The 21141-nt window shown below is 50.4% G+C and overlaps 1 protein-coding gene across 1 annotated transcript in view; it reads right to left on the bottom strand.

Moving 5' to 3' along the window:
- Positions 1 to 7624: 7624 nt before the first annotated feature.
- Positions 7625 to 21141, bottom strand: part of LOC139416981 (filamin-A-like) — a 165723-nt gene continuing 152206 nt past the window's right edge. Inside the window, exons 41-47 of the mRNA XM_071166212.1 lie at positions 20939 to 21076; positions 19963 to 20078; positions 15542 to 15674; positions 14886 to 15062; positions 10378 to 10596; positions 9917 to 10114; positions 7625 to 8429 (exon numbers count right to left, since the gene is read on the bottom strand). Of these exons, the coding sequence (XP_071022313.1) occupies positions 8245 to 8429; positions 9917 to 10114; positions 10378 to 10596; positions 14886 to 15062; positions 15542 to 15674; positions 19963 to 20078; positions 20939 to 21076 (1166 nt within the window). The 3' untranslated portion in view covers positions 7625 to 8244. The remainder of the gene's footprint in view (positions 8430 to 9916; positions 10115 to 10377; positions 10597 to 14885; positions 15063 to 15541; positions 15675 to 19962; positions 20079 to 20938; positions 21077 to 21141) is intronic.

The following is a 21141-nucleotide window of genomic DNA, read 5'->3' as shown; positions in this document are numbered from 1 at the left end:
AGGAAGAGGAATGATGGGGAGGGAGGACAGAGGGATGATGGGGAGGGAGGACAGAGGGAGGAAGAGGAATGATGGGGAGGGAGGACAGAGGGAGGAAGAGAGGAATGATGGGGAGGGAGGACAGAGGGATGATGGGGAGGGAGGATAGAGGGAGGAAGAGAGGAATGATGGGGAGGGAGGACAGAGGGAGGAAGAGAGGGATGATGGGGAGGGAGGACAGAGGGAGGAAGAGAGGAATGATGGGGAGGGAGGACAGAGGGATGAAGAGAGGAATGATGGGGAGGGAGGATAGAGGGATGATGGGGAGGGAGGACAGAGGGAGGAAGAGAGGAATGATGGGGAGGGAGGACAGAGGGATGATGGGGAGGGAGGACAGAGGGAGGAAGAGGAATGATGGGGAGGGAGGACAGAGGGAGGAAGAGAGGAATGATGGGGAGGGAGGACAGAGGGATGATGGGGAGGGAGGATAGAGGAAGAGAGGAATGATGGGGAGGGAGGACAGAGGGAGGAAGAGAGGAATGATGGGGAGGGAGGACAGAGGGATAAAGAGAGGAATGATGGGGAGGGAGGACAGAAGGATGATGGGGAGGGAGGACAGAGGGAGGAAGAGAGGAATGATGGGGAGGGAGGACAGAGGGATGATGGGGAGGGAGGACAGAGGGAGGAAGAGGAATGATGGGGAGGGAGGACAGAGGGATGATGGGGAGGGAGGACAGAGGGATGATGGGGAGGGAGGACAGAGGGAGGACGAGGACTGATGGGGAGGGAGGACAGAGGGATGATGGGGTGGGAGGACAGAGGGAGGACAGAGGAATGATGGGGAGGGAGGACAGAGGGATGATGGGGAGGGAGGACAGAGGGAGGAAGAGAGGAATGATGGGGAGGGAGGACAGAGGGATGATGGGGAGGGAGGACAGAGGGAGGAAGAGAGGAATGATGGGGAGGGAGGACAGAGGGATGATGGGGAGGGAGGACAGATGGAGGAAGAGGAATGATGGGGAGGGAGGACAGAGGGATTATGGGGAGGGAGGACAGAGGGAGGAAGAGGAATGATGGGGAGGGAGGACAGAGGGAGGAAGAGAGGAATGATGGGGAGGGAGGACAGAGGGATGATGGGGAGGGAGGATAGAGGGAGGAAGAGAGGAATGATGGGGAGGGAGGACAGAGGGAGGAAGAGAGGGATGATGGGGAGGGAGGACAGAGGGAGGAAGAGAGGAATGATGGGGAGGGAGGACAGAGGGATGAAGAGAGGAATGATGGGGAGGGAGGATAGAGGGATGATGGGGAGGGAGGACAGAGGGAGGAAGAGAGGAATGATGGGGAGGGAGGACAGAGGGATGATGGGGAGGGAGGACAGGGGGAGGAAGAGGAATGATTTGGAGGGAGGACAGAGGGATGATGGGGAGGGAGGACAGAGGGAGGAAGAGAGGAATGATGGGGAGGGAGGACAGAGGGATGATGGGGAGGGAGGATAGAGGAAGAGAGGAATGATGGGGAGGGAGGACAGAGGGATGATGGGGAGGGAGGACAGAGGGAGGAAGAGAGGAATGATGGGGAGGGAGGACAGAGGGATGAAGAGAGGAATGATGGGGAGGGAGGACAGAGGGATGATGGGGAGGGAGGACAGAGGGATGATGGGGAGGGAGGACAGAGGGAGGAAGAGAGGAATGATGGGGAGGGAGGACAGAGGGATGATGGGGAGGGAGGGAGGACAGAGGGGGGAAGAGAGGAATGGTGGGGAGGGAGGTCAGAGGGATGATGGGGAGGGAGGACAGAGGAATGATGGGGAGGGAGGACAGAGGAATGATGGAGGGAGGACAGAGGAATGATGGAGGGAGGACAGAGGGATGATGGGGAGGGAGGACAGAGGGAGGAAGAGAGGAATGATGGGGAGGGAGGACAGAGGGATGATGGGGAGGGAGGACAGAGGAATGATGGGGAGGGAGGACAGAGGAATGATGGAGGGAGGACAGAGGAATGATGGAGGGAGGACAGAGGGATGATGGGGAGGGAGGACAGAGGGAGGAAGAGAGGAATGATGGGGAGGGAGGACAGAGGGATGATGGGGAGGGAGGACAGAGGGATGATGGGGAGGGAGGACAGAGGGAGGAAGAGAGGAATGATGGGGAGGGAGGACAGAGGGGTGATGGGGAGGGAGGACAGAGGGAGGAAGAGAGGAATGATGGGGAGGGAGGACAAAGGGAGGAAGAGAGGAATGATGGGGAGGGAGGAAAGAGGGATGATGGCGAGGGAGGACAGAGGAATGATGGGGAGGGGGGACAGAGGAATGATGGAGGGAGGACAGAGAGAGGAAGAGAGGGATGATGGGGAGGGAGGACAGAGGGAGGAAGAGAGGGATGATGGGGAGGGAGGACAGAGGGAGGAAGAGAGGAATGATGGGGAGGGAGGACAGAGGGATGAAGAGAGGAATGATGGGGAGGGAGGACAGAGGAATGACGGGGAGGGAGGACAGAGGGAGGAAGAGGAATGATGGGGAGGGAGGACAGAGGGATGATGGGGAGTTAGGACAGAGGGAGGAAGAGAGGAATGATGGGGAGGGAGGACAGAGGGATGAAGAGAGGAATGATGGGGAGGGAGGACAGAGGGAGGAAGAGAGGAATGATGGGGAGGGAGGACAGAGGGATGATGGGGAGGGAGGGAGGACAGAGGGAGGAAGAGAGGAATGGTGGGGAGGGAGGACAGAGGGATGATGGGGAGAGAGGACAGAGGGATGATGGAGGGAGGACAGAGGGAGGAAGAGAGGAATGATGGGGAGGGAGGACAGAGGGATGATGGGGAGGGAGGACAGAGGGATGAAGAGAGGAATGATGGGGAGGGAGGACAGAGGGATGAAGAGAGGAATGATGGGGAGGGAGGATAGAGGGATGATGGGGAGGGAGGACAGAGGGTTGATGGGGAGGGAGGACAGAGGGAGGAAGAGAGGAATGATGGGGAGGGAGGACAGAGGGATGATGGGGAGGGAGGACAGAGGGATGATGGGGAGGGAGGACAGAGGGAGGAAGAGAGGAATGATGGGGAGGGAGGACAGAGGGGTGATGGGGAGGGAGGACAGAGGGAGGAAAAGAGGAATGATGGGGAGGGAGGACAAAGGGATGATGGGGAGGGAGGACAGAGGGAGGAAGAGGAATGATGGGGAGGGAGGACAGAGGGATGATGGGGAGGGAGGACAGAGGGAGGAAGAGGAATGATGGGGAGGGAGGACAGAGGGATGATGGGGAGGGAGGACAGAGGGATGATGGGGAGGGAGGACAAAGGGAGGAAGAGAGGAATGATGGGGAGGGAGGACAGAGGGATGATGGCGAGGGAGGACAGAGGAATGATGGGGAGGGGGGACAGAGGAATGATGGAGGGAGGACAGAGAGAGGAAGAGAGGGATGATGGGGAGGGAGGACAGAGGGAGGAAGAGAGGGATGATGGGGAGGGAGGACAGAGGGAGGAAGAGAGGAATGATGGGGAGGGAGGACAGAGGGATGAAGAGAGGAATGATGGGGAGGGAGGACAGAGGAATGATGGGGAGGGAGGACAGAGGGAGGAAGAGGAATGATGGGGAGGGAGGACAGAGGGAGGAAGAGAGGAATGATGGGGAGGGAGGACAGAGGGATGAAGAGAGGAATGATGGGGAGGGAGGACAGAGGGATGATGGGGAGGGAGGACAGAGGGAGGAAGAGAGGAATGATGGGGAGGGAGGACAGAGGGATGAAGAGAGGAATGATGGGGAGGGAGGATAGAGGGATGATGGGGAGGGAGGGAGGACAGAGGGAGGAAGAGAGGAATGGTGGGGAGGGAGGACAGAGGGATGATGGGGAGAGAGGACAGAGGGATGATGGAGGGAGGACAGAGGGAGGAAGAGAGGAATGATGGGGAGGGAGGACAGAGGGATGATGGGGAGGGAGGACAGAGGGATGAAGAGAGGAATGATGGGGAGGGAGGACAGAGGGATGAAGAGAGGAATGATGGGGAGGGAGGATAGAGGGATGATGGGGAGGGAGGACAGAGGGTTGAAGAGAGGAATGATGAGGAGGGAGGATAGAGGGATGATGGGGAGGGAGGACAGAGGGATGAAGAGAGGAATGATCGGGAGGGAGGACAGAGGGATGAAGAGAGGAATGATGGGGAGGGAGGATAGAGGGATGATGAGGAGGGAGGACAGAGGGGTGAAGATAGGAATGATGGGGAGGGAGGACAGAGGGTTGAAGAGAGGAATGATGGGGAGGGAGGACAGAGGTTTGAAGAGAGGAATGATGGGGAGGGAGGACAGGGGGTTGAAGAGAGGAATGATGGGGAGGGAGGACAGAGGAATGATGGGGAGGGAGAACAAAGGAATGAAGAGAGGAATGATGGGGAGGGAGGACAGAGGGACTAAGAGAGGAATGATGGGGAGGGAGGACAGAGGGATGATGGGGAGGGAGGACAGAGAAATGATGGGGAGGGAGGATAGAGGAATGATGGGGAGGGAGGATAGAGGGATGAAGAGAGGAATGATGGAGAGGGAGGATAGAGGGATGATAGAGGAATGATGGGGAGGGAGGATAGAGGAATGATGGGGAGGGAGGATTGAGGGATGAAGAGAGGAATGATGGGGAGGGAGGATAGAGGAATGAATCGAGGAATGATGGGGAGGGAGAAGAGAGGGATGAAGAGAGGAATGATGGGGAGGGAGGATACAGGAATGATGGAGAGGGAGAATAGAGGGATGAAGAGAGGAATGATGGGGAGGGAGGATACAGGAATGATGGGGAGGGAGGATAGAGGGATGATGGGGAGGGAGGATAGAGGAAGAGAGGAATGTTGGGGAGGGAGGACAGAGGGATGATGGGGAGGGAGGACAGAGGGAGGAAGAGAGGAATGATGGGGAGGGAGGACAGAGGGATGATGGGGATGGAGGATAGAGGAAGAGAGGAATGATGGGGAGGGAGGACAGAGGGATGATTGGGAGGGAGGACAGAGGGAGGAAGAGAGGAATGATGGGGAGGGAGGACAGAGGGATGAAGAAAGGAATGATGGGGAGGGAGGACAGAGGGATGATGGGGAGGGAGGACAGAGGGATGATGGGGAGGAATGATGGGGAGGGAGGACAGAGGGAGGAAGAGGAATGATGGGGAGGGAGGACAGAGGGATGATGGGGAGGGAGGACAGAGGGAGGAAGAGAGGAATGATGGGGAGGGAGGACAGAGGGATGAAGAGAGGAATGATGGGGAGGGAGGACAGAGGGATGATGGGGAGGGAGGACAGAGGGAGGAAGAGAGGAATGATGGGGAGGGAGGACAGAGGGATGATGGGGATGGAGGGAGGACAGAGGGAGGAAGAGAGGAATGGTGGGGAGGGAGGACAGAGGGATGATGGGGAGAGAGGACAGAGGGATGATGGAGGGAGGACAGAGGGAGGAAGAGAGGAATGATGGGGAGGGAGGACAGAGGGATGATGGGGAGGGAGGACAGAGGGATGAAGAGAGGAATGATGGGGAGGGAGGACAGAGGGATGAAGAGAGGAATGATGGGGAGGGAGGATAGAGGGATGATGGGGAGGGAGGACAGAGGGTTGAAGAGAGGAATGATGAGGAGGGAGGATAGAGGGATGATGGGGAGGGAGGACAGAGGGATGAAGAGAGGAATGATCGGGAGGGAGGACAGAGGGATGAAGAGAGGAATGATGGGGAGGGAGGATAGAGGGATGATGAGGAGGGAGGACAGAGGGATGAAGATAGGAATGATGGGGAGGGAGGACAGAGGGTTGAAGAGAGGAATGATGGGGAGGGAGGGCAGAGGGTTGAAGAGAGGAATGATGGGGAGGGAGGACAGGGGGTTGAAGAGAGGAATGATGGGGAGGGAGGACAGAGGAATGAAGAGAGGAATGATGGGGAGGGAGGACAGAGGAATGAAGAGAGGAATGATGGGGAGGGAGGACAGAGGGACTAAGAGAGGAATGATGGGGAGGGAGGACAGAGGGATGATGGGGAGGGAGGACAGAGGAATGATGGGGAGGGAGGATAGAGGAATGATGGGGAGGGAGGATAGAGGGATGAAGAGAGGAATGATGGAGAGGGAGGATAGAGGAATGATGGGGAGGGAGGATTGAGGGATGAAGAGAGGAATGATGGGGAGGGAGGATAGAGGAATGAAGAGAGGAATGATGGGGAGGGAGAAGAGAGGGATGAAGAGAGGAATGATGGGGAGGGGGGATACAGGAATGATGGAGAGGGAGAATAGAGGGATGAAGCGAGGAATGATGGGGAGGGAGGATACAGGAATGATGGGGAGGGAGGATAGAGGAATGATGGGGAGGGAGGATAGAGGGATGATGGGGAGGGAGGATAGAGGGTTGAAGAGAGGAATGATGGGGAGGATAGAGGGATGATGGGGAGGGAGGACAGAGGGATGAAGAGAGGAATGATGTGGAGGGAGGACAGAGGGTTGAAGAGAGGAATGATGGGGAGGGAGGACAGAGGGATGAAGAGAGGAATGATGTGGAGGGAGGACAGAGGGTTGAAGAGAGGAATGATGGGGAGGGAGAATAGAGGGATGCAGAGAGGAATTATGGAGAGGGAGAATAGAGGGATGAAGAGAGGAATGATGGGGAGGGAGGATAGAGGGATGATGGGGAGGGAGGACAGAGGGTTGAAGAGAGGAATGATGGGGAGGATAGAGGGATGATGGGGAGGGAGGACAGAGGGTTGAAGAGAGGAATGATGGGGAGGGAGGACAGAGGGTTGAAGAGAGGAATGATGGGGAGGGAGGACAGAGGGTTGAAGAGAGGAGTGATGGGGAGGGAGGACAGAGGGTTGAAGAGAGGAATGATGGGGAGGGAGGATAGAGGAATGATGGGGAGGATAGAGGGATGATGGGGAGGGAGGACAGAGGGATGGAGAGGGGAATGATGGGGAGGGAGGACAGAGGGTTGAAGAGAGGAATGATGGGAGGGAGGATAGAGGGATGATGGGGAGGGAGGACAGAGGGATGAAGAGAGGAATGATGGGGAGGGATGACAGAGGGTTGAAGAGAGGAATGATGGGGAGGGAGGATAGAGGGATGATGGGGAGGGAGGACAGAGGGATGATGAGAGGAATGATGGGGAGGGAGGATAGAGGGATGATGGGGAGGGAAGACAGAGGGTTGAAGAGAGGAATGATGGGGAGGGAGGATAGAGGGATGATGGGGAGGGAGGACAGAGGGATGAAGAGAGGAATGATGGGGAGGGAGGATAGAGGGATGATGGGGAGGGAGGACAGAGGGGTGAACAGAGGAATGATGGGGAGGGAGGACAGAGGGTTAAAGAGAGGAATGATGGGGAGGGAGGATAGAGGAATGATGGGGAGGGCGGATAGAGGAATGATGGGGAGGGAGGATAGAGGAATGATGGAGAGGGAGGATAGAGGGATGAAGAGAGGAATGATGGGGAGGAAGGACAGAGGGATGAAGAGAGGAATGATGGGGAGGGAGGACAGAGGAATGAAGAGAGGAATGATGGGGAGGGAGGACAGAGGAATGAAGAGAGGAATGATGGGGAGGGAGGATAGAGGAATGATGGGGAGGGAGGATAGAGGAATGATGGGGAGGTTGGATAGAGGAATGATGGGGAGGGAGGATAGAGGAATGAAGAGAGGGATGATGGGGAGGGAGGATAGAGGGTTGAAGAGAGGAATGATGGGGAGCGAGGATAGAGGGATGATGGGGATGGAGGATAGGGGGAGGATGGGGATGGAGGATAGGGGGATGATGGGAGGGAGGATAGAGGGATGAAGAGAGGAACGATGGGGAGGGAGGACAGAAGAATGATGGGGAGGGAGGACCGACGGATGAAGAGAGGGATATTCAGTGTTTATTGGTGTGTTTGGGTTATGTTTTATGAGTTTGAAAGGTTGTAATCGCTGATTGGTTAGACAGTGACTTGGGACCCTCTGATTGGTCTAGACAAAGTGCTAGTTTTGAGGATTCTGAATTCACCAATCTGATTGGTCTAGACCAGGAGTCGAGACAACACGCATGCCAAAAATGACCTGTGAGTGTTTATTTTTTTAAATTGTGTTTTTAGTCTTTTATGTCCAACAATAAAACATTTAAATAACATTTATTTATATATTGTTCAGAAAACTTTGAAATAAAATTACTGGGCCGCCATTTGGGGAACCCTGGTGAAGACAGTGATGTGGTAGAATCTGATTGGTCTAAACAGTGATGTGGTAGAATCTGATTGGTCTAAACAGTGATGTGGTAGAATTTGATTGGTCTAGACAATGATATGGTACGGGCTCCCAGGGATGTGTTGTTCTCCCCACTTCACTACCAGGATGTACTCTCCCTTCTCCTTGAGCTGGTAGCTGACGTGATAGACACGGTTCCCAAGATGCTTCACTAGAACTTCCTCACAGGGAACCCTGGGCCCGTCCACACCCACCAACAGCATGTTACGACCTGGAGGGAGGGCAGTGTTAATACACACACTGACCCTAACCCTGGGCCCATCAACACACACCAAGAGAAAAATAAAAAATAATAGATGTTTATTTCTCCATTTGCATTGCTCAAAGACACAATGACAGTAGGAAGGGTTAGAGATAGTAGGACACAATGGCAGTGGGTAGGGTTAGAGATAGTAGGACACAATGGTATGGTTAGAGATAGTAGGACACAATGGTAGGGTTAGAGATAGTAAGACACAACGGCAGTGGGTAGGGTTAGAGATAGTAGGACACAATGGTATGGTTAGAGATAGTAGGACACAATGGTATGGTTAGAGATAGTAGGACACAATGGCAGTGGGTAGGGTTAGAGATAGTAGGACACAATGGCAGTGGGTAGGGTTAGAGATAGTAGGACACAATGGCAGTGGGTAGGGTTAGAGATAGTAGGACACAATGGCAGTGGGTAGGGTTAGAGATAGTAGGACACAACGGCAGTGGGTAGGGTTAGAGATAGTAGGACACAATGGTAGGGTTAGAGATAGTAGGACACAATGGTAGGGTTAGAGATAGTAGGACACAATGGTAGGGTTAGAGATAGTAGGACACAATGGCAGTGGGTAGGGTTAGAGATAGTAGGACACAACGGCAGTGGGTAGGGTTAGAGATAGTAGGACACAATGGTATGGTTAGAGATAGTAGGACACAATGGCAGTGGGTAGGGTTAGAGATAGTAGGACACAATGGCAGTGGGTAGGGTTAGAGATAGTAGGACACAACGGCAGTGGGTAGGGTTAGAGATAGGACACAATGGTAGGGTTAGAGATAATCGGACACAACGGCAGTGGGTAGGGTTAGAGATAGTAGGACACAATGGTAGGGTTAGAGATAGTAGGACACAATGGTAGGGTTAGAGATAGTAGGACACAATGGTAGTGGGTAGGGTTAGAGATAGGACACAACGGCAGTGGGTAGAGTTGGCTGGACACAACGTCCTGAGATATTAATTGTCGAAGCTCTACGGTTGCCAGCTGACATCCCACCAGATTTCTCTTGTCTTCCCTGTGATTGAACCTTGCAACACTCCATTTATTAACCTGTCTTTAAAACAGGATAGAATACTCACACACACCTGAGACTAAACACACACCTGAGACTAAACACACACCTGAGACTAAACACACACCTGAGACTAAACACACACCTGAGACTAAACACACACCTGAGACTAAACACAGACCTGAGACTAAACACAGACCTGAGACTAAACACACACCTGAGACTAAACACACACCTGAGACTAAACACACACAACCGAGACTAAACACACACAACCGAGACTAAACACACACCTGAGACTAAACACACACCTGAGACTAAACACACACCTGAGACTAAACACACACAACAGAGACTAAACACACACCTGAGACTAAACACACACCTGAGACTAAACACACACCTGAGACTAAACACACACAACAGAGACTAAACACACACCTGCTTTGCTGCAGTCGACGCTGAAGTTGTTCTTCTGGTCGATGAAACCCTTTGATAGACCGAGCCCCTTGGCTGTCACACAGCTGGCGTCCGATTGGCTGGGAGCTCCCTGGTGGGAGTAGCTGACATGGCGAGTCATATCATCGACCATGACGCTGGACGTCTCATGGTTGCTATGGCTACTGACCCGCTTGGAGCCTGGAAGAGAGACAAACAGGGAGAGAGTGGGAGAGAGAGAGGTTAGAGAGAGAGATGGGGGTTAGAGAGAGAAAGAGGGTGAGAGAGAGAGGTTAGAGAGAGAGAGAAGAGAGGTGAGAAGAGAGAGAGGTGAGGAGAGAGATAGGTGAGAAGAGAGGTGAGAAGAGAGAGAGGAGAAGAGAAGAGAAAGAGAGAGAGAGAGAGAAGGGTTAGATAGAGGGGTCGGTATATGTGCGTATCTGTCCACTGTCCAGGTCCCTCACCAGTGATCTTGGCCTTGAAGGGGGATCCTACGATGTGGTAAGGTCCTCCGTATCTGATGGAGATGAAGTAGTTTCCTGGAGCCATGGGGGTGTAGGTCACCTTGTAACCCTCCGGACACTCAACACAGTCCACCTTCCCCTTGGAGGGGCCGTCAATGGTCACCGCCAGGGCCCCGGGTCCTGCTGTACTGGTGTTAACCACGAACTCACAGGCTATACCTACAGAGAGAAGGACAGAGATATGTTTTACATTCTATTTTGGTCATGTAGCAGACACAGTTATTCAGAGAAACTTTCAGTCAGTGGATTCAACCAGCACATATAGTCAGGGGCGGAACTAGAGTGAATCTCTTCCTGGTACGGGCCCTCCTGCTGTGTGTCGAACAACCACTCCTTTACTAGGCCACGTTCATCCACTCGCAGTGGAAAGTGTAATGATATTTGCAGATTGATAGAATTTACGCACGCGCTGCTGTCCCTGCGCGTCTAGTGCCCGGCCACTCATCTCTGCATTGTCAAAATGTTCTCGTCCAACCACATGCCATTTTGGAACGTACTCATTTTCAAGTCCATTCGCTAATGTTTCATGCTTCTGACCCTGTATATTGCCTCGCTATTGGTATTTTACTGCTGCTGTTAAATTATTTATTTCTTCTATATTCTATTTTTTACCAAGCAATTTCTTACTAAACACTTTTTTTCCCCTTACACTTCTTAAAGCATTGTTGGTTAAGGGCTGGTCAGTCTGCATTTCACTGTGAGGTCTACACCTGTTGGTTAAGGGCTGGTCAGTCTGCATTTCACTGTGAGGTCTACACCTGTTGGTTAAGGGCTGGTCAGTCTGCATTTCACAGTGAGGTCTACACCTGTTGGTTAAGGGCTGGTCAGTCTGCATTTCACTGTGAGGTCTACACCTGTTGGTTAAGGGCTGGTCAGTCTGCATTTCACTGTGAGGTCTACACCTGTTGGTTAAGGGCTGGTCAGTCTGCATTTCACTGTGAGGTCTACACCTGTTGGTTAAGGGCTGGTCAGTCTGCATTTCACTGTGAGGTCTACACCTGTTGGTTAAGGGCTGGTCAGTCTGCATTTCACGGTGAGGTCTACACCTGTTGGTTAAGGGCTGGTCAGTCTGCATTTCACTGTGAGGTCTACACCTGTTGGTTAAGGGCTGGTCAGTCTGCATTTCACTGTGAGGTCTACACCTGTTGGTTAAGGGCTGGTCAGTCTGCAGTTCACTGTGAGGTCTACACCTGTTGGTTAAGGGCTGGTCAGTCTGCATTTCACTGTGAGGTCTACACCTGTTGGTTAAGGGCTGGTCAGTCTGCATTTCACTGTGAGGTCTACACCTGTTGGTTAAGGGCTGGTCAGTCTGCATTTCACTGTGAGGTCTACACCTGTTGGTTAAGGGCTGGTCAGTCTGCATTTCACTGTGAGGTCTACACCTGTTGGTTAAGGGCTGGTCAGTCTGCATTTCACTGTGAGGTCTACACCTGTTGGTTAAGGGATGGTCAGTCTGCATTTCACTGTGAGGTCTACACCTGTTGGTTAAGGGCTGGTCAGTCTGCATTTCACTGTGAGGTCTACACCTGTTGGTTAAGGGCTGGTCAGTCTGCATTTCACTGTGAGGTCTACACCTGTTGGTTAAGGGCTGGTCAGTCTGCATTTCACTGTGAGGTCTACACCTGTTGGTTAAGGGCTGGTCAGTCTGCATTTCACTGTGAGGTCTACACCTGTTGGTTAAGGGCTGGTCAGTCTGCATTTCACTGTGAGGTCTACACCTGTTGGTTAAGGGCTGGTCAGTCTGCATTTCACTGTGAGGTCTACACCTGTTGGTTAAGGGCTGGTCAGTCTGCATTTCACTGTGAGGTCTACACCTGTTGGTTAAGGGCTGGTCAGTCTGCATTTCACTGTGAGGTCTACACCTGTTGGTTAAGGGCTGGTCAGTCTGCATTTCACTGTGAGGTCTACACCTGTTGGTTAAGGGCTGGTCAGTCTGCATTTCACTGTGAGGTCTACACCTGTTGGTTAAGGGCTGGTCAGTCTGCATTTCACTGTGAGGTCTACACCTGTTGGTTAAGGGCTGGTCAGTCTGCATTTCACTGTGAGGTCTACACCTGTTGGTTAAGGGCTGGTCAGTCTGCATTTCACTGTGAGGTCTACACCTGTTGGTTAAGGGCTGGTCAGTCTGCATTTCACTGTGAGGTCTACACCTGTTGGTTAAGGGCTGGTCAGTCTGCATTTCACTGTGAGGTCTACACCTGTTGGTTAAGGGCTGGTCAGTCTGCATTTCACTGTGAGGTCTACACCTGTTGGTTAAGGGCTGGTCAGTCTGCATTTCACTGTGAGGTCTACACCTGTTGGTTAAGGGCTGGTCAGTCTGCATTTCACTGTGAGGTCTACACCTGTTGGTTAAGGGCTGGTCAGTCTGCAGTTCACTGTGAGGTCTACACCTGTTGGTTAAGGGCTGGTCAGTCAGCATTTCACTGTGAGGTCTACACCTGTTGGTTAAGGGCTGGTCAGTCTGCATTTCACTGTGAGGTCTACACCTGTTGGTTAAGGGCTGGTCAGTCAGCATTTCACTGTGAGGTCTACACCTGTTGGTGAAGGGCTGGTTAAGGGCTGGTCAGTCTGCATTTCACTGCTAGGTCTACACCTGTTGGTTAAGGGCTGGTCAGTCTGCATTTCACTCTGAGGTTTTCACCTGTTGTACTCAGCCTTTCACTGTAAGGTGAAAGGCTGTTGTACTCGGCGCCTGTTGTACTCGCGCATGTGACAGATAAAATTTGATTTGAGGTTCAAATCCGGGCTCTGGCTGGGCCACTCAAGGACATTCAGAGACTTGTCCCGAAGCCACACTGCATCTTGGCTGTGTGCTTAGTGTCATTGTCCTGTTAGAAGGGGAACCTTCGCCCCAGTCTGAGGTCCTGAGCGCTCTTGAACAGGTTTTCATCAAGGATCTCACTGTACTTTGTACTTTGCTACATTCATCTTTCCCTCAATCCTGACTAGTCTCCCAGTCCCTGCAGCTGGAAAAACATCCCTACAGCTTGATGTTGCCACCACCATACTTCACCGTAGGGATGGTTCCAGGTTTCCTACAGACGTGACACTTGGCATTCAGGCCAAAGAGTTCAATCTTGGTTTCATCTGACCAGATAATCTTGTTTCTCATGATCTGAGAGTTTTTAGGTGCCTTTTGGCAAACTCCAAGTGGGCTGTCATGTGCCTTTTACTGAGGAGTGGTTTCCGTCTGGCCACTCTACCATAAAGGCGTGATTGGTGGAGTGCTGCAGAGATGATTGTCCTTCTAGAAGGTTCTCCCATCTCCACATAGGTACTCCAGATCTCTGTCAGAGTGACCAACAGGTTCTTGGTCACCTCCCTAATCAAGGCCCTTCTCCCCCGATTGCTCAGTTTGGCCAGGCTGCCAGCTCTTGGTGGTTCCAAACTTATTCCATTTAAGAATGACGGAGTGGCCTCCCGAGTGGTTCAGTGGTTTAAGGCACTGCATCATAGTGCTAGCTGTGCCACTAGAGATCCTGGTTCGAGTCCAGGCTCTGTTGCAGCTGGCAGCGACCGGGAGACCCAGTGTCGTCCAGGTTAGGTGAGGGTTCGGCCGAGACGGATGTTCTTGTAACATCGTGCACTAGCGGCTCCTGTGGCGGACCGGGCGCAATGCACGCTGACAAAGTCTCCAGGTGTATGGTGTTTTCTCCGACACATTGGTGCAGCTGGCTTCTGGGTTAAGAGGCGTTGTGTCAAGAAGCAGAGCGGCTTGGTTGTGTTTTGGAGGACGCATGGCTCTCGCCTTTCCCCGAGTCCATACGGGAGTTGCACTGATTGGACAAGACTGGAACTACCAATTGGATACCACGGAATTGGGGAGAAAGAGGATAAAAAAAATATAATAATAAAATATAAAACTATATATTTTTTAAAGAATTATGAGGCCATTGTGTTCTTGAGGATCTTCAATGCTGCAGAAATGTTTTGGTTCCCTTCCCCAGATCTGTGCCTCGACACAATCCTGTCTCAGAGCTCTACAGACAATTCCTTCAACCTCGTGGCTTGGTTTTTGCTCTGACATGCACTGTCAACTGTGGGACCTTATATAGACAGGTGTGTGCCTTTCCAAATCATGTCCAATCAATTGAATTTACCACAGGTGGACTCCAATCAAGTTGAAGAAACATCTCAAGGATGATCAATGGAAACAGAATGCACCTGAGCTCAGTGAGTCTCATAGCAAAGGACCTGAATATGTATGAAAATAAGGTATTTCTGTTTTTTGTTTTAAAAAAACAGAAATGTCTATAAACCAGTTTTTGATTTGTCAATATGGGGTATTGTGTGTAGATTGTTGATTTATATAGTACATTTTTAGAATAAGGCTGTAACTTAACAAAATGTGGAAAAAGTCAAAGGGTCTGAATATCTTTTCACACTATCACTGATTTAGCTAATAGCTGCTTTATTTAGGATTTCTACAACAGTAAGGTGTTAGTTACCAGTGGTTCCTCCCTCTAATCCAGCTCCGTATGCGGTCACCATGCCTGGGTCTCCAGCCTTTCCCGTCTCCCCCACTCTGATTTTGAAAGGGCTGTCAGGGATGTGGCTGCCGTTGAACTTCACATCGATCAGATACAGACCGTTCTCTCTGGGAATGAACATCACAGCATATTTATCTGGAGGAGAGGAGAGTGGGATGGGAGGGAAATAACTTATACATTTGTTGTCAAAGTATGTTTAAACTGTCTGGTGTCCATGGTGACTGTGCTCTATCTCTCTAACAGACCAACTGTGTAGTAGTTTAGAGTGTAGTGTGTACTTGCTGTTCCTATCTGGATCAAAGTAGTATTGTGTAGTATATTGTAGTATTGTGTAGTTACGTTGACTAGCTCAGTAACACAGTGTGGTGTAGTAAAGTATAGTACTGTGTAGTATATTGTAGTATTGTGTAGTGTAGTTACCTTGGTCTAGCTCAGTAACACAGTGTGGTGTAGTAAAGTATAGTATTGTGTAATATATTGTAGTATTGTGTAGTAGTAGTTACCTTGGTCTAGCTCAGTAACACAGTATATTGTAGTATTGTGTGGTAGTAGTTACCTTGGTCTAGCTCAGTAACACAGTATAGTATAGTGTAGTATTGTGTGGTAGTAGTTACCTTGGTCTAGCTCAGTAACACAGCAGCCCTCCAGGGCTCCGGAGGGGCTGTGGACTTTAGCGTCAATCTGTCCCTTCGCTCCGTTCAGGCTCACAGCAAAGGATGCTGGGTGATTGACCTTCAACCCGGACTCCTGCTCAGATACAACTCACGATCAACACAACTAAACAACTACACAACAACACAACAACTAAACAACAACTACACACATACTGGACAACTACACAACAGCTAGACAACAACTACACACACTGGACATCTACACAACAACTAGACAACAATAACTACACAACAGCTAGACAACAACAACCACACAACAACTACACAACAATCACACAAATACTAGACAGCAACTACACAAATACTAGACAACTACACAACAATCAGACAACTACACAAAAACTACACAACAACTACGTACCTACACAACAACAACTAGACAACAACTAGACAACAACACAGCAACTAGACAACTACCAGACAACAACTAGATCACAATTAGACAACTACACAACATCTACACAAATAGACACCAACTACACAACTAGACAAATAACAACAACTAAACAACAAACAGACAACTAGACAACTACACAACATCTACACAAATAGACACCAACTAGACAACTAGACAACTACACAACATCTACACAAATAGACACCAACTAGACAACTAGACAACTAGACAACTAGACAACTACACAACATCTACACAAATAGACACCAACTAGACAACTAGACAACTACACAACTAGACAACTACACAACTAGGCAACTGCAAACTACACAACAACTAGATGTTTACTGTGCATTTTACTTTAGTTTTATCTATGTCACTTGCTTTGGAAATGTACACATATGTTTCCCATGCCAATAAAGCCCTTTAAATATAATTGAGAGAGAGAGAAGCCCCCAACCAAGGTCAGCCTACAGCAGCACTTAGATCTTCTGCACAGATTCTGCCAGACCTGGGCACTGACAGTAAATCTTAGAAAGACAAAATGGTGTTCCAAAAAAGGTCCAGTTGCCAGGACCACAAATACAAATTCCATCTAGACACCGTTGCCCTAGAGCACAAAAAAAAACTAAACATACCTCAGCCTAAACATCAGTAACTTCCACAAAGCTGTGAACGATCTGAGAGACAAGGCAAGAAGGGCCTTCCATGCCATCAAAAGGAACATACAATTCGACATACCAAATAGGATCTGTCTAAAAATACCTGAATCAGTTATAGAACCCTTTGACCTTGGTTGTGTGCTCATCAACCAATAATTAACAAAATGGTACAAACACCAAATAATGCATGCAGAGCAGAATTAGGCACATATCTGTGAAAATGATCAAAGTCCAGAAAAGAGACATTAAAATCTACAACCACCTAAAAGGAAGTGATTCCCAAACCTTCCATAACAAAGCCATCACCTACAGAGAGATGAACCTGGAGAAGAGTCCCCTAAGCAACCTGGGGCTCTGTTCACAAACACAAACAGACCCCACAGAGAGATGAACCTGGAGAAGAGTCCCCTAAGCAACCTGGGGCTCTGTTCACAAACACAAACACACCCCACAGAGAGATGAACCTGGAGAAGAGTCCCCTAAGCAACCTGGGGCTCTGTTCACAAACACAAACAGACCCCACAGAGAGATGAACCTGGAGAAGAGTCCCCTAAGCAACCTGGGGCTCTGTTCACAAACACAAACACACCCCACAGAGAGATGAACCTGGAGAAGAGTCCCCTAAGCAAGCTGGTCCTGTTTTCACAAACACAAACAGAGCCCCAGGCTCTCTTCAACACAATTAGACCCAACCAAACCATTAGAAAACAAAATTATACTTACTTGACACAAAAAAACAGATCAAACTAGAATGTTATTTGGCCCTAAACAGAGAGTGGCAGAATACCTAACCACTGTGACTGACCCTAAACAGAGAGGACACAGTGGCAGAATACCTGACCACTGTGACTGACCCTAAACAGAGAGTACACAGTGGCAGAATACCTGACCACTGTGACTGACCCTAAACAGAGAGTACACAGTGGCAGAATACCTGACCACTGTGACTGACCCTAAACAGAGAGTGGCAGAATACCTGACCACTGTGACTGACCCTAAACAGAGAGTACACAGTGGCAGAATACCTGACCACTGTGACTGACCCTAAACAGAGAGTGGCAGAATACCTGACCACTGTGACTGACCCTAAACAGACAGTGGCAGAATACCTGACCACTGTGACTGACCCAAACTTAAGGAAAGCTTTGACTATGTACAGACTCAGTGAGCATAGCCTTGCTATTGAGAAAGGCCGCCGTAGGCAGACATGGCTCTCAAGAGAAGACAGGCTATGTGCACACTGCCCACAAAATGAGGTGGAAACTGAGCTAAACTTCCTAACCTCCGGCCGATTGTATGACCATATTAGAGACACATATTTCCTTCAGATTACACAGATCCACAAAGAATTAGACAAATCCAATCTGGGGCTTAGAGTTTTGGGCCAGTAACCGAAAGGTTGCTGGATCGAATCCCCGAGCTGACAAGGTAAAAATCTGTCGTTCTGCCCCTGAACAGGGCAGGTAACCAACCCCCTGTTCCCCGGTAGGCCGTCATTGTAAATAAGATTGTGTTCTTAAAATAATAATAGTAACCTCCCATATCTACTGGGTGAAATACCACAGTGTTGCATCACAGCAGTAAGATTTGTGACCTGTTGCCACATGAAAAGGGAAACCAGTGAAGAACACACACCATTGTAAATACAACCCATATTTATGTTTATTTATTTTCCCTTTTGTACTCTGCACAAAACTGTATACAGACCAATTACTTTATTCATTTGGAGTGTAATGTTTACTGTAAAAATAAGTTTATTTCACTGTTGTTTATTATATATTTCACTTGTTTTAGCAGTGTACACATATTTTCCCATGCCAATAAAGCACTTTGAATTAAATTGAATTGAGAAAAGAGAGAGGAGACAGAAAGTGAGAGAGAGAGAGAGAGAGAGAAGAGAAAGAAGAGTGAGAAAGAGAGAGACAGAGAGAGAAAGAGAGAGAGAGAGAGAGAAGAGAAAGAAGAGTGAGAGAGAGAGAGAGAGAGAAGAGAGAGAGAAGAGAGAGTGAGAGAGAGAGAGAGAGAGAGCACCCATTTCAACTTCTTTAACCCTTTAGCACCTAGAGAAGGGGAGGAGCGGTGGAGTGAGGGGAGGGAAAAGGAAGGTGGGGGGCTGTTGAGAGACTTTAGATTGAGGCACGAGAAACACATCTTTACTATCCCACAAACCCTTGCACCAGTGCGACCCTACACCTGACCTCTAACCACTAACCCACTGAGAACCTCTTGTTGTGCTTGTTACGTTCCCCAGTTTATGTGTTGTAGTTTGTGTATTTGCATGTGTTTATTTCAGGAAATGGCTTCCTGAAATCCCTCAAGCAGCTGATTGGTCGACTCCATGGCTAATTGGAGAGCTGACCCCGCCCCCTCGTCAAGACGCAGCTGTCTCCAGTTACACATTCACTCTGAAGCTATATAAAAGCCAGTGTTCTGTTCAGGAGGGAGTCATTGCTGGGAGGTCATTGCAGAGAGATTGAATGTGAGGGAGGTCATTGCTGAGAGAGGCTGATGGCTGTGGATAATTGACTATGTTAGTTGTTGGTAGCAGTTGGTATGTTCTGTGAGTTTGTTGCTCAGATAGAGCTTATTTGATGTCCTTTGTTTCTTAGTTTGTTTGAGAAATTATTTGTTCTCCTGTTTCAGTTGTTCCCAGGGGTGAAGGGGAAGGCACCTAGGGAGTGCTTAGGCAAGAGGCCCGCGGGCATACATATACCCGTAGTATATTCATTGTCCAGGCACAATAGGTAAGACCTGGGCGGACCACCCCCTGTATTTTGGTTAGGGCACCAGGTGGTGGTAAGTATTGGTTAGGCAGGTAAGATAGGAGAGGGGGGGGGGGGGGGCTTTGAGATTTACTTTCTTTGCTTTGGTTCCGTCCAGCCCCTTTTCCCCATATTACCGTGTAAAGGAATAAAGTCCTTGTAAACGGTACCACATTCTGCCTGTTGTCATCCTTACTCACTCCTACAGTCCATACCTCTTTCACTTCACGGAGAGTTTAGTTGTAGCAGGGTGTTGCGTTCCCTCTTCATAGAGGCGTGCATAACAGTGCTCAACAGAAACCTGCTGCGATGGTCAGACTAGATACAGACCAATTACTGTTGTTGTAATTATACTGTAAATGTCCTGTAATGTATAGGATCATTAGCAGGGCTATTTTAATTTATAATAATTGTATATAATAAGTGTTGACCTGTCTGTCTCTGTCTGTCTGTGTCAATCTCCCTGCCTCTCTGCCCCTCCCCAGGCTGCTGCATTGTGGGTAGCGTAGTCCTGGGTGTGTGTGTGTCCCTGAGTCTCACCTGAAGACCGGCAACAGTGAGTCGTCTGGCGTCATCAGAGGGCGACGCCACGGGAACCACGAAGGGACTGTCAGGGATGTGCTCTTCGTTGAAACGGACAGACACCTCATAGTTTCCTGCAACACACACACACACACTGTTAGATACACACACTGTTAGATACACACACCGTTAGACACACACACACCTTTAAAATATTTGTTTTAGAGTGAGATGTAAAGGTGGAGACAGAGAGGAAGGGTTCCTGTCCCCAGGGTGGTCTGGAGACAGAGAGGAAAGGTTCCTGTCCCCAGGGTGGTCTGGAGACAGAGAGGAAAGGTTCCTGTCCCCAGGGTGGTCTGGAGACAGAGAGGAAGGGTTCCTGTCCCCAGGGTGGTCTGGAGACAGAGAGGAAAGGTTCCTGTCCCCAGGGTGGTCTGGAGACAGAGAGGAAAGGTTCCTGTCTCCAGGGTGGTCTGTCTGGAGACAGAAAGGAAAGGTTCCTGTCCCCAGGGTGGTCTGTCTGGAGACAGAGAGGAAAGGTTCCTGTCCCCAGGGTGGTCTGGAGACAGAGAGGAAGGGTTCATGTCCCCAGGGTGGTCTGGAGACAGGGAGGAAGGGTTCATGTCCCCAGGGTGGTCTGGAGACAGAGAGGAAGGGTTCATGACCCCAGGGTGGTCTGTCTGGAGACAGAGAGGAAGGGATACTGTCCCCAGGGTGGTCTGTCTGGAGACAGAGAGGAAGGGATCCTGCTCCCAGGGTAGTCTGGAGACAGAAAGGAAGGGTTCATGTCCCCAGGGTGGTCTGTCTGGAGACAGAGAGGAAGGGTTCATGTCCCCAGGGTAGTCTGGAGACAGAAAGGAAGGGTTCATGTCCCCAGGGTGGTCTGTCTGGAGACAGAGAGGAAGGGTTCATGTCCCCAGGGTGGTCTGTCTGGAGACAGAGAGGAAGGGTTCCTGTCGATTATGATCACTGGGCCTACCACACACACACACACCTGACTCCTGGACCATGTAGGATACTCCACTGGATCCGTCCTTGCGGTCCTCGAAGGTGATCTCTGCTTTACTGGGCCCCTCCACCATGATGCTGAGACCCCCTGCACCTGCCTCCCGCGTCCAGATACTGAACTCAGCTACACACACACACACACACACACACACACACACACACACACACACCAGAGAGGGAACAGTACAC

Source organism: Oncorhynchus clarkii, chromosome 9, assembly GCF_045791955.1.
Source record: "Oncorhynchus clarkii lewisi isolate Uvic-CL-2024 chromosome 9, UVic_Ocla_1.0, whole genome shotgun sequence".
NCBI classification, from domain to species: Eukaryota; Metazoa; Chordata; class Actinopteri; order Salmoniformes; family Salmonidae; genus Oncorhynchus; species Oncorhynchus clarkii.
The sequence above is the reverse complement of the archived record's forward strand: the minus strand, read 5'-3'. Positions and strand labels throughout refer to the sequence as shown.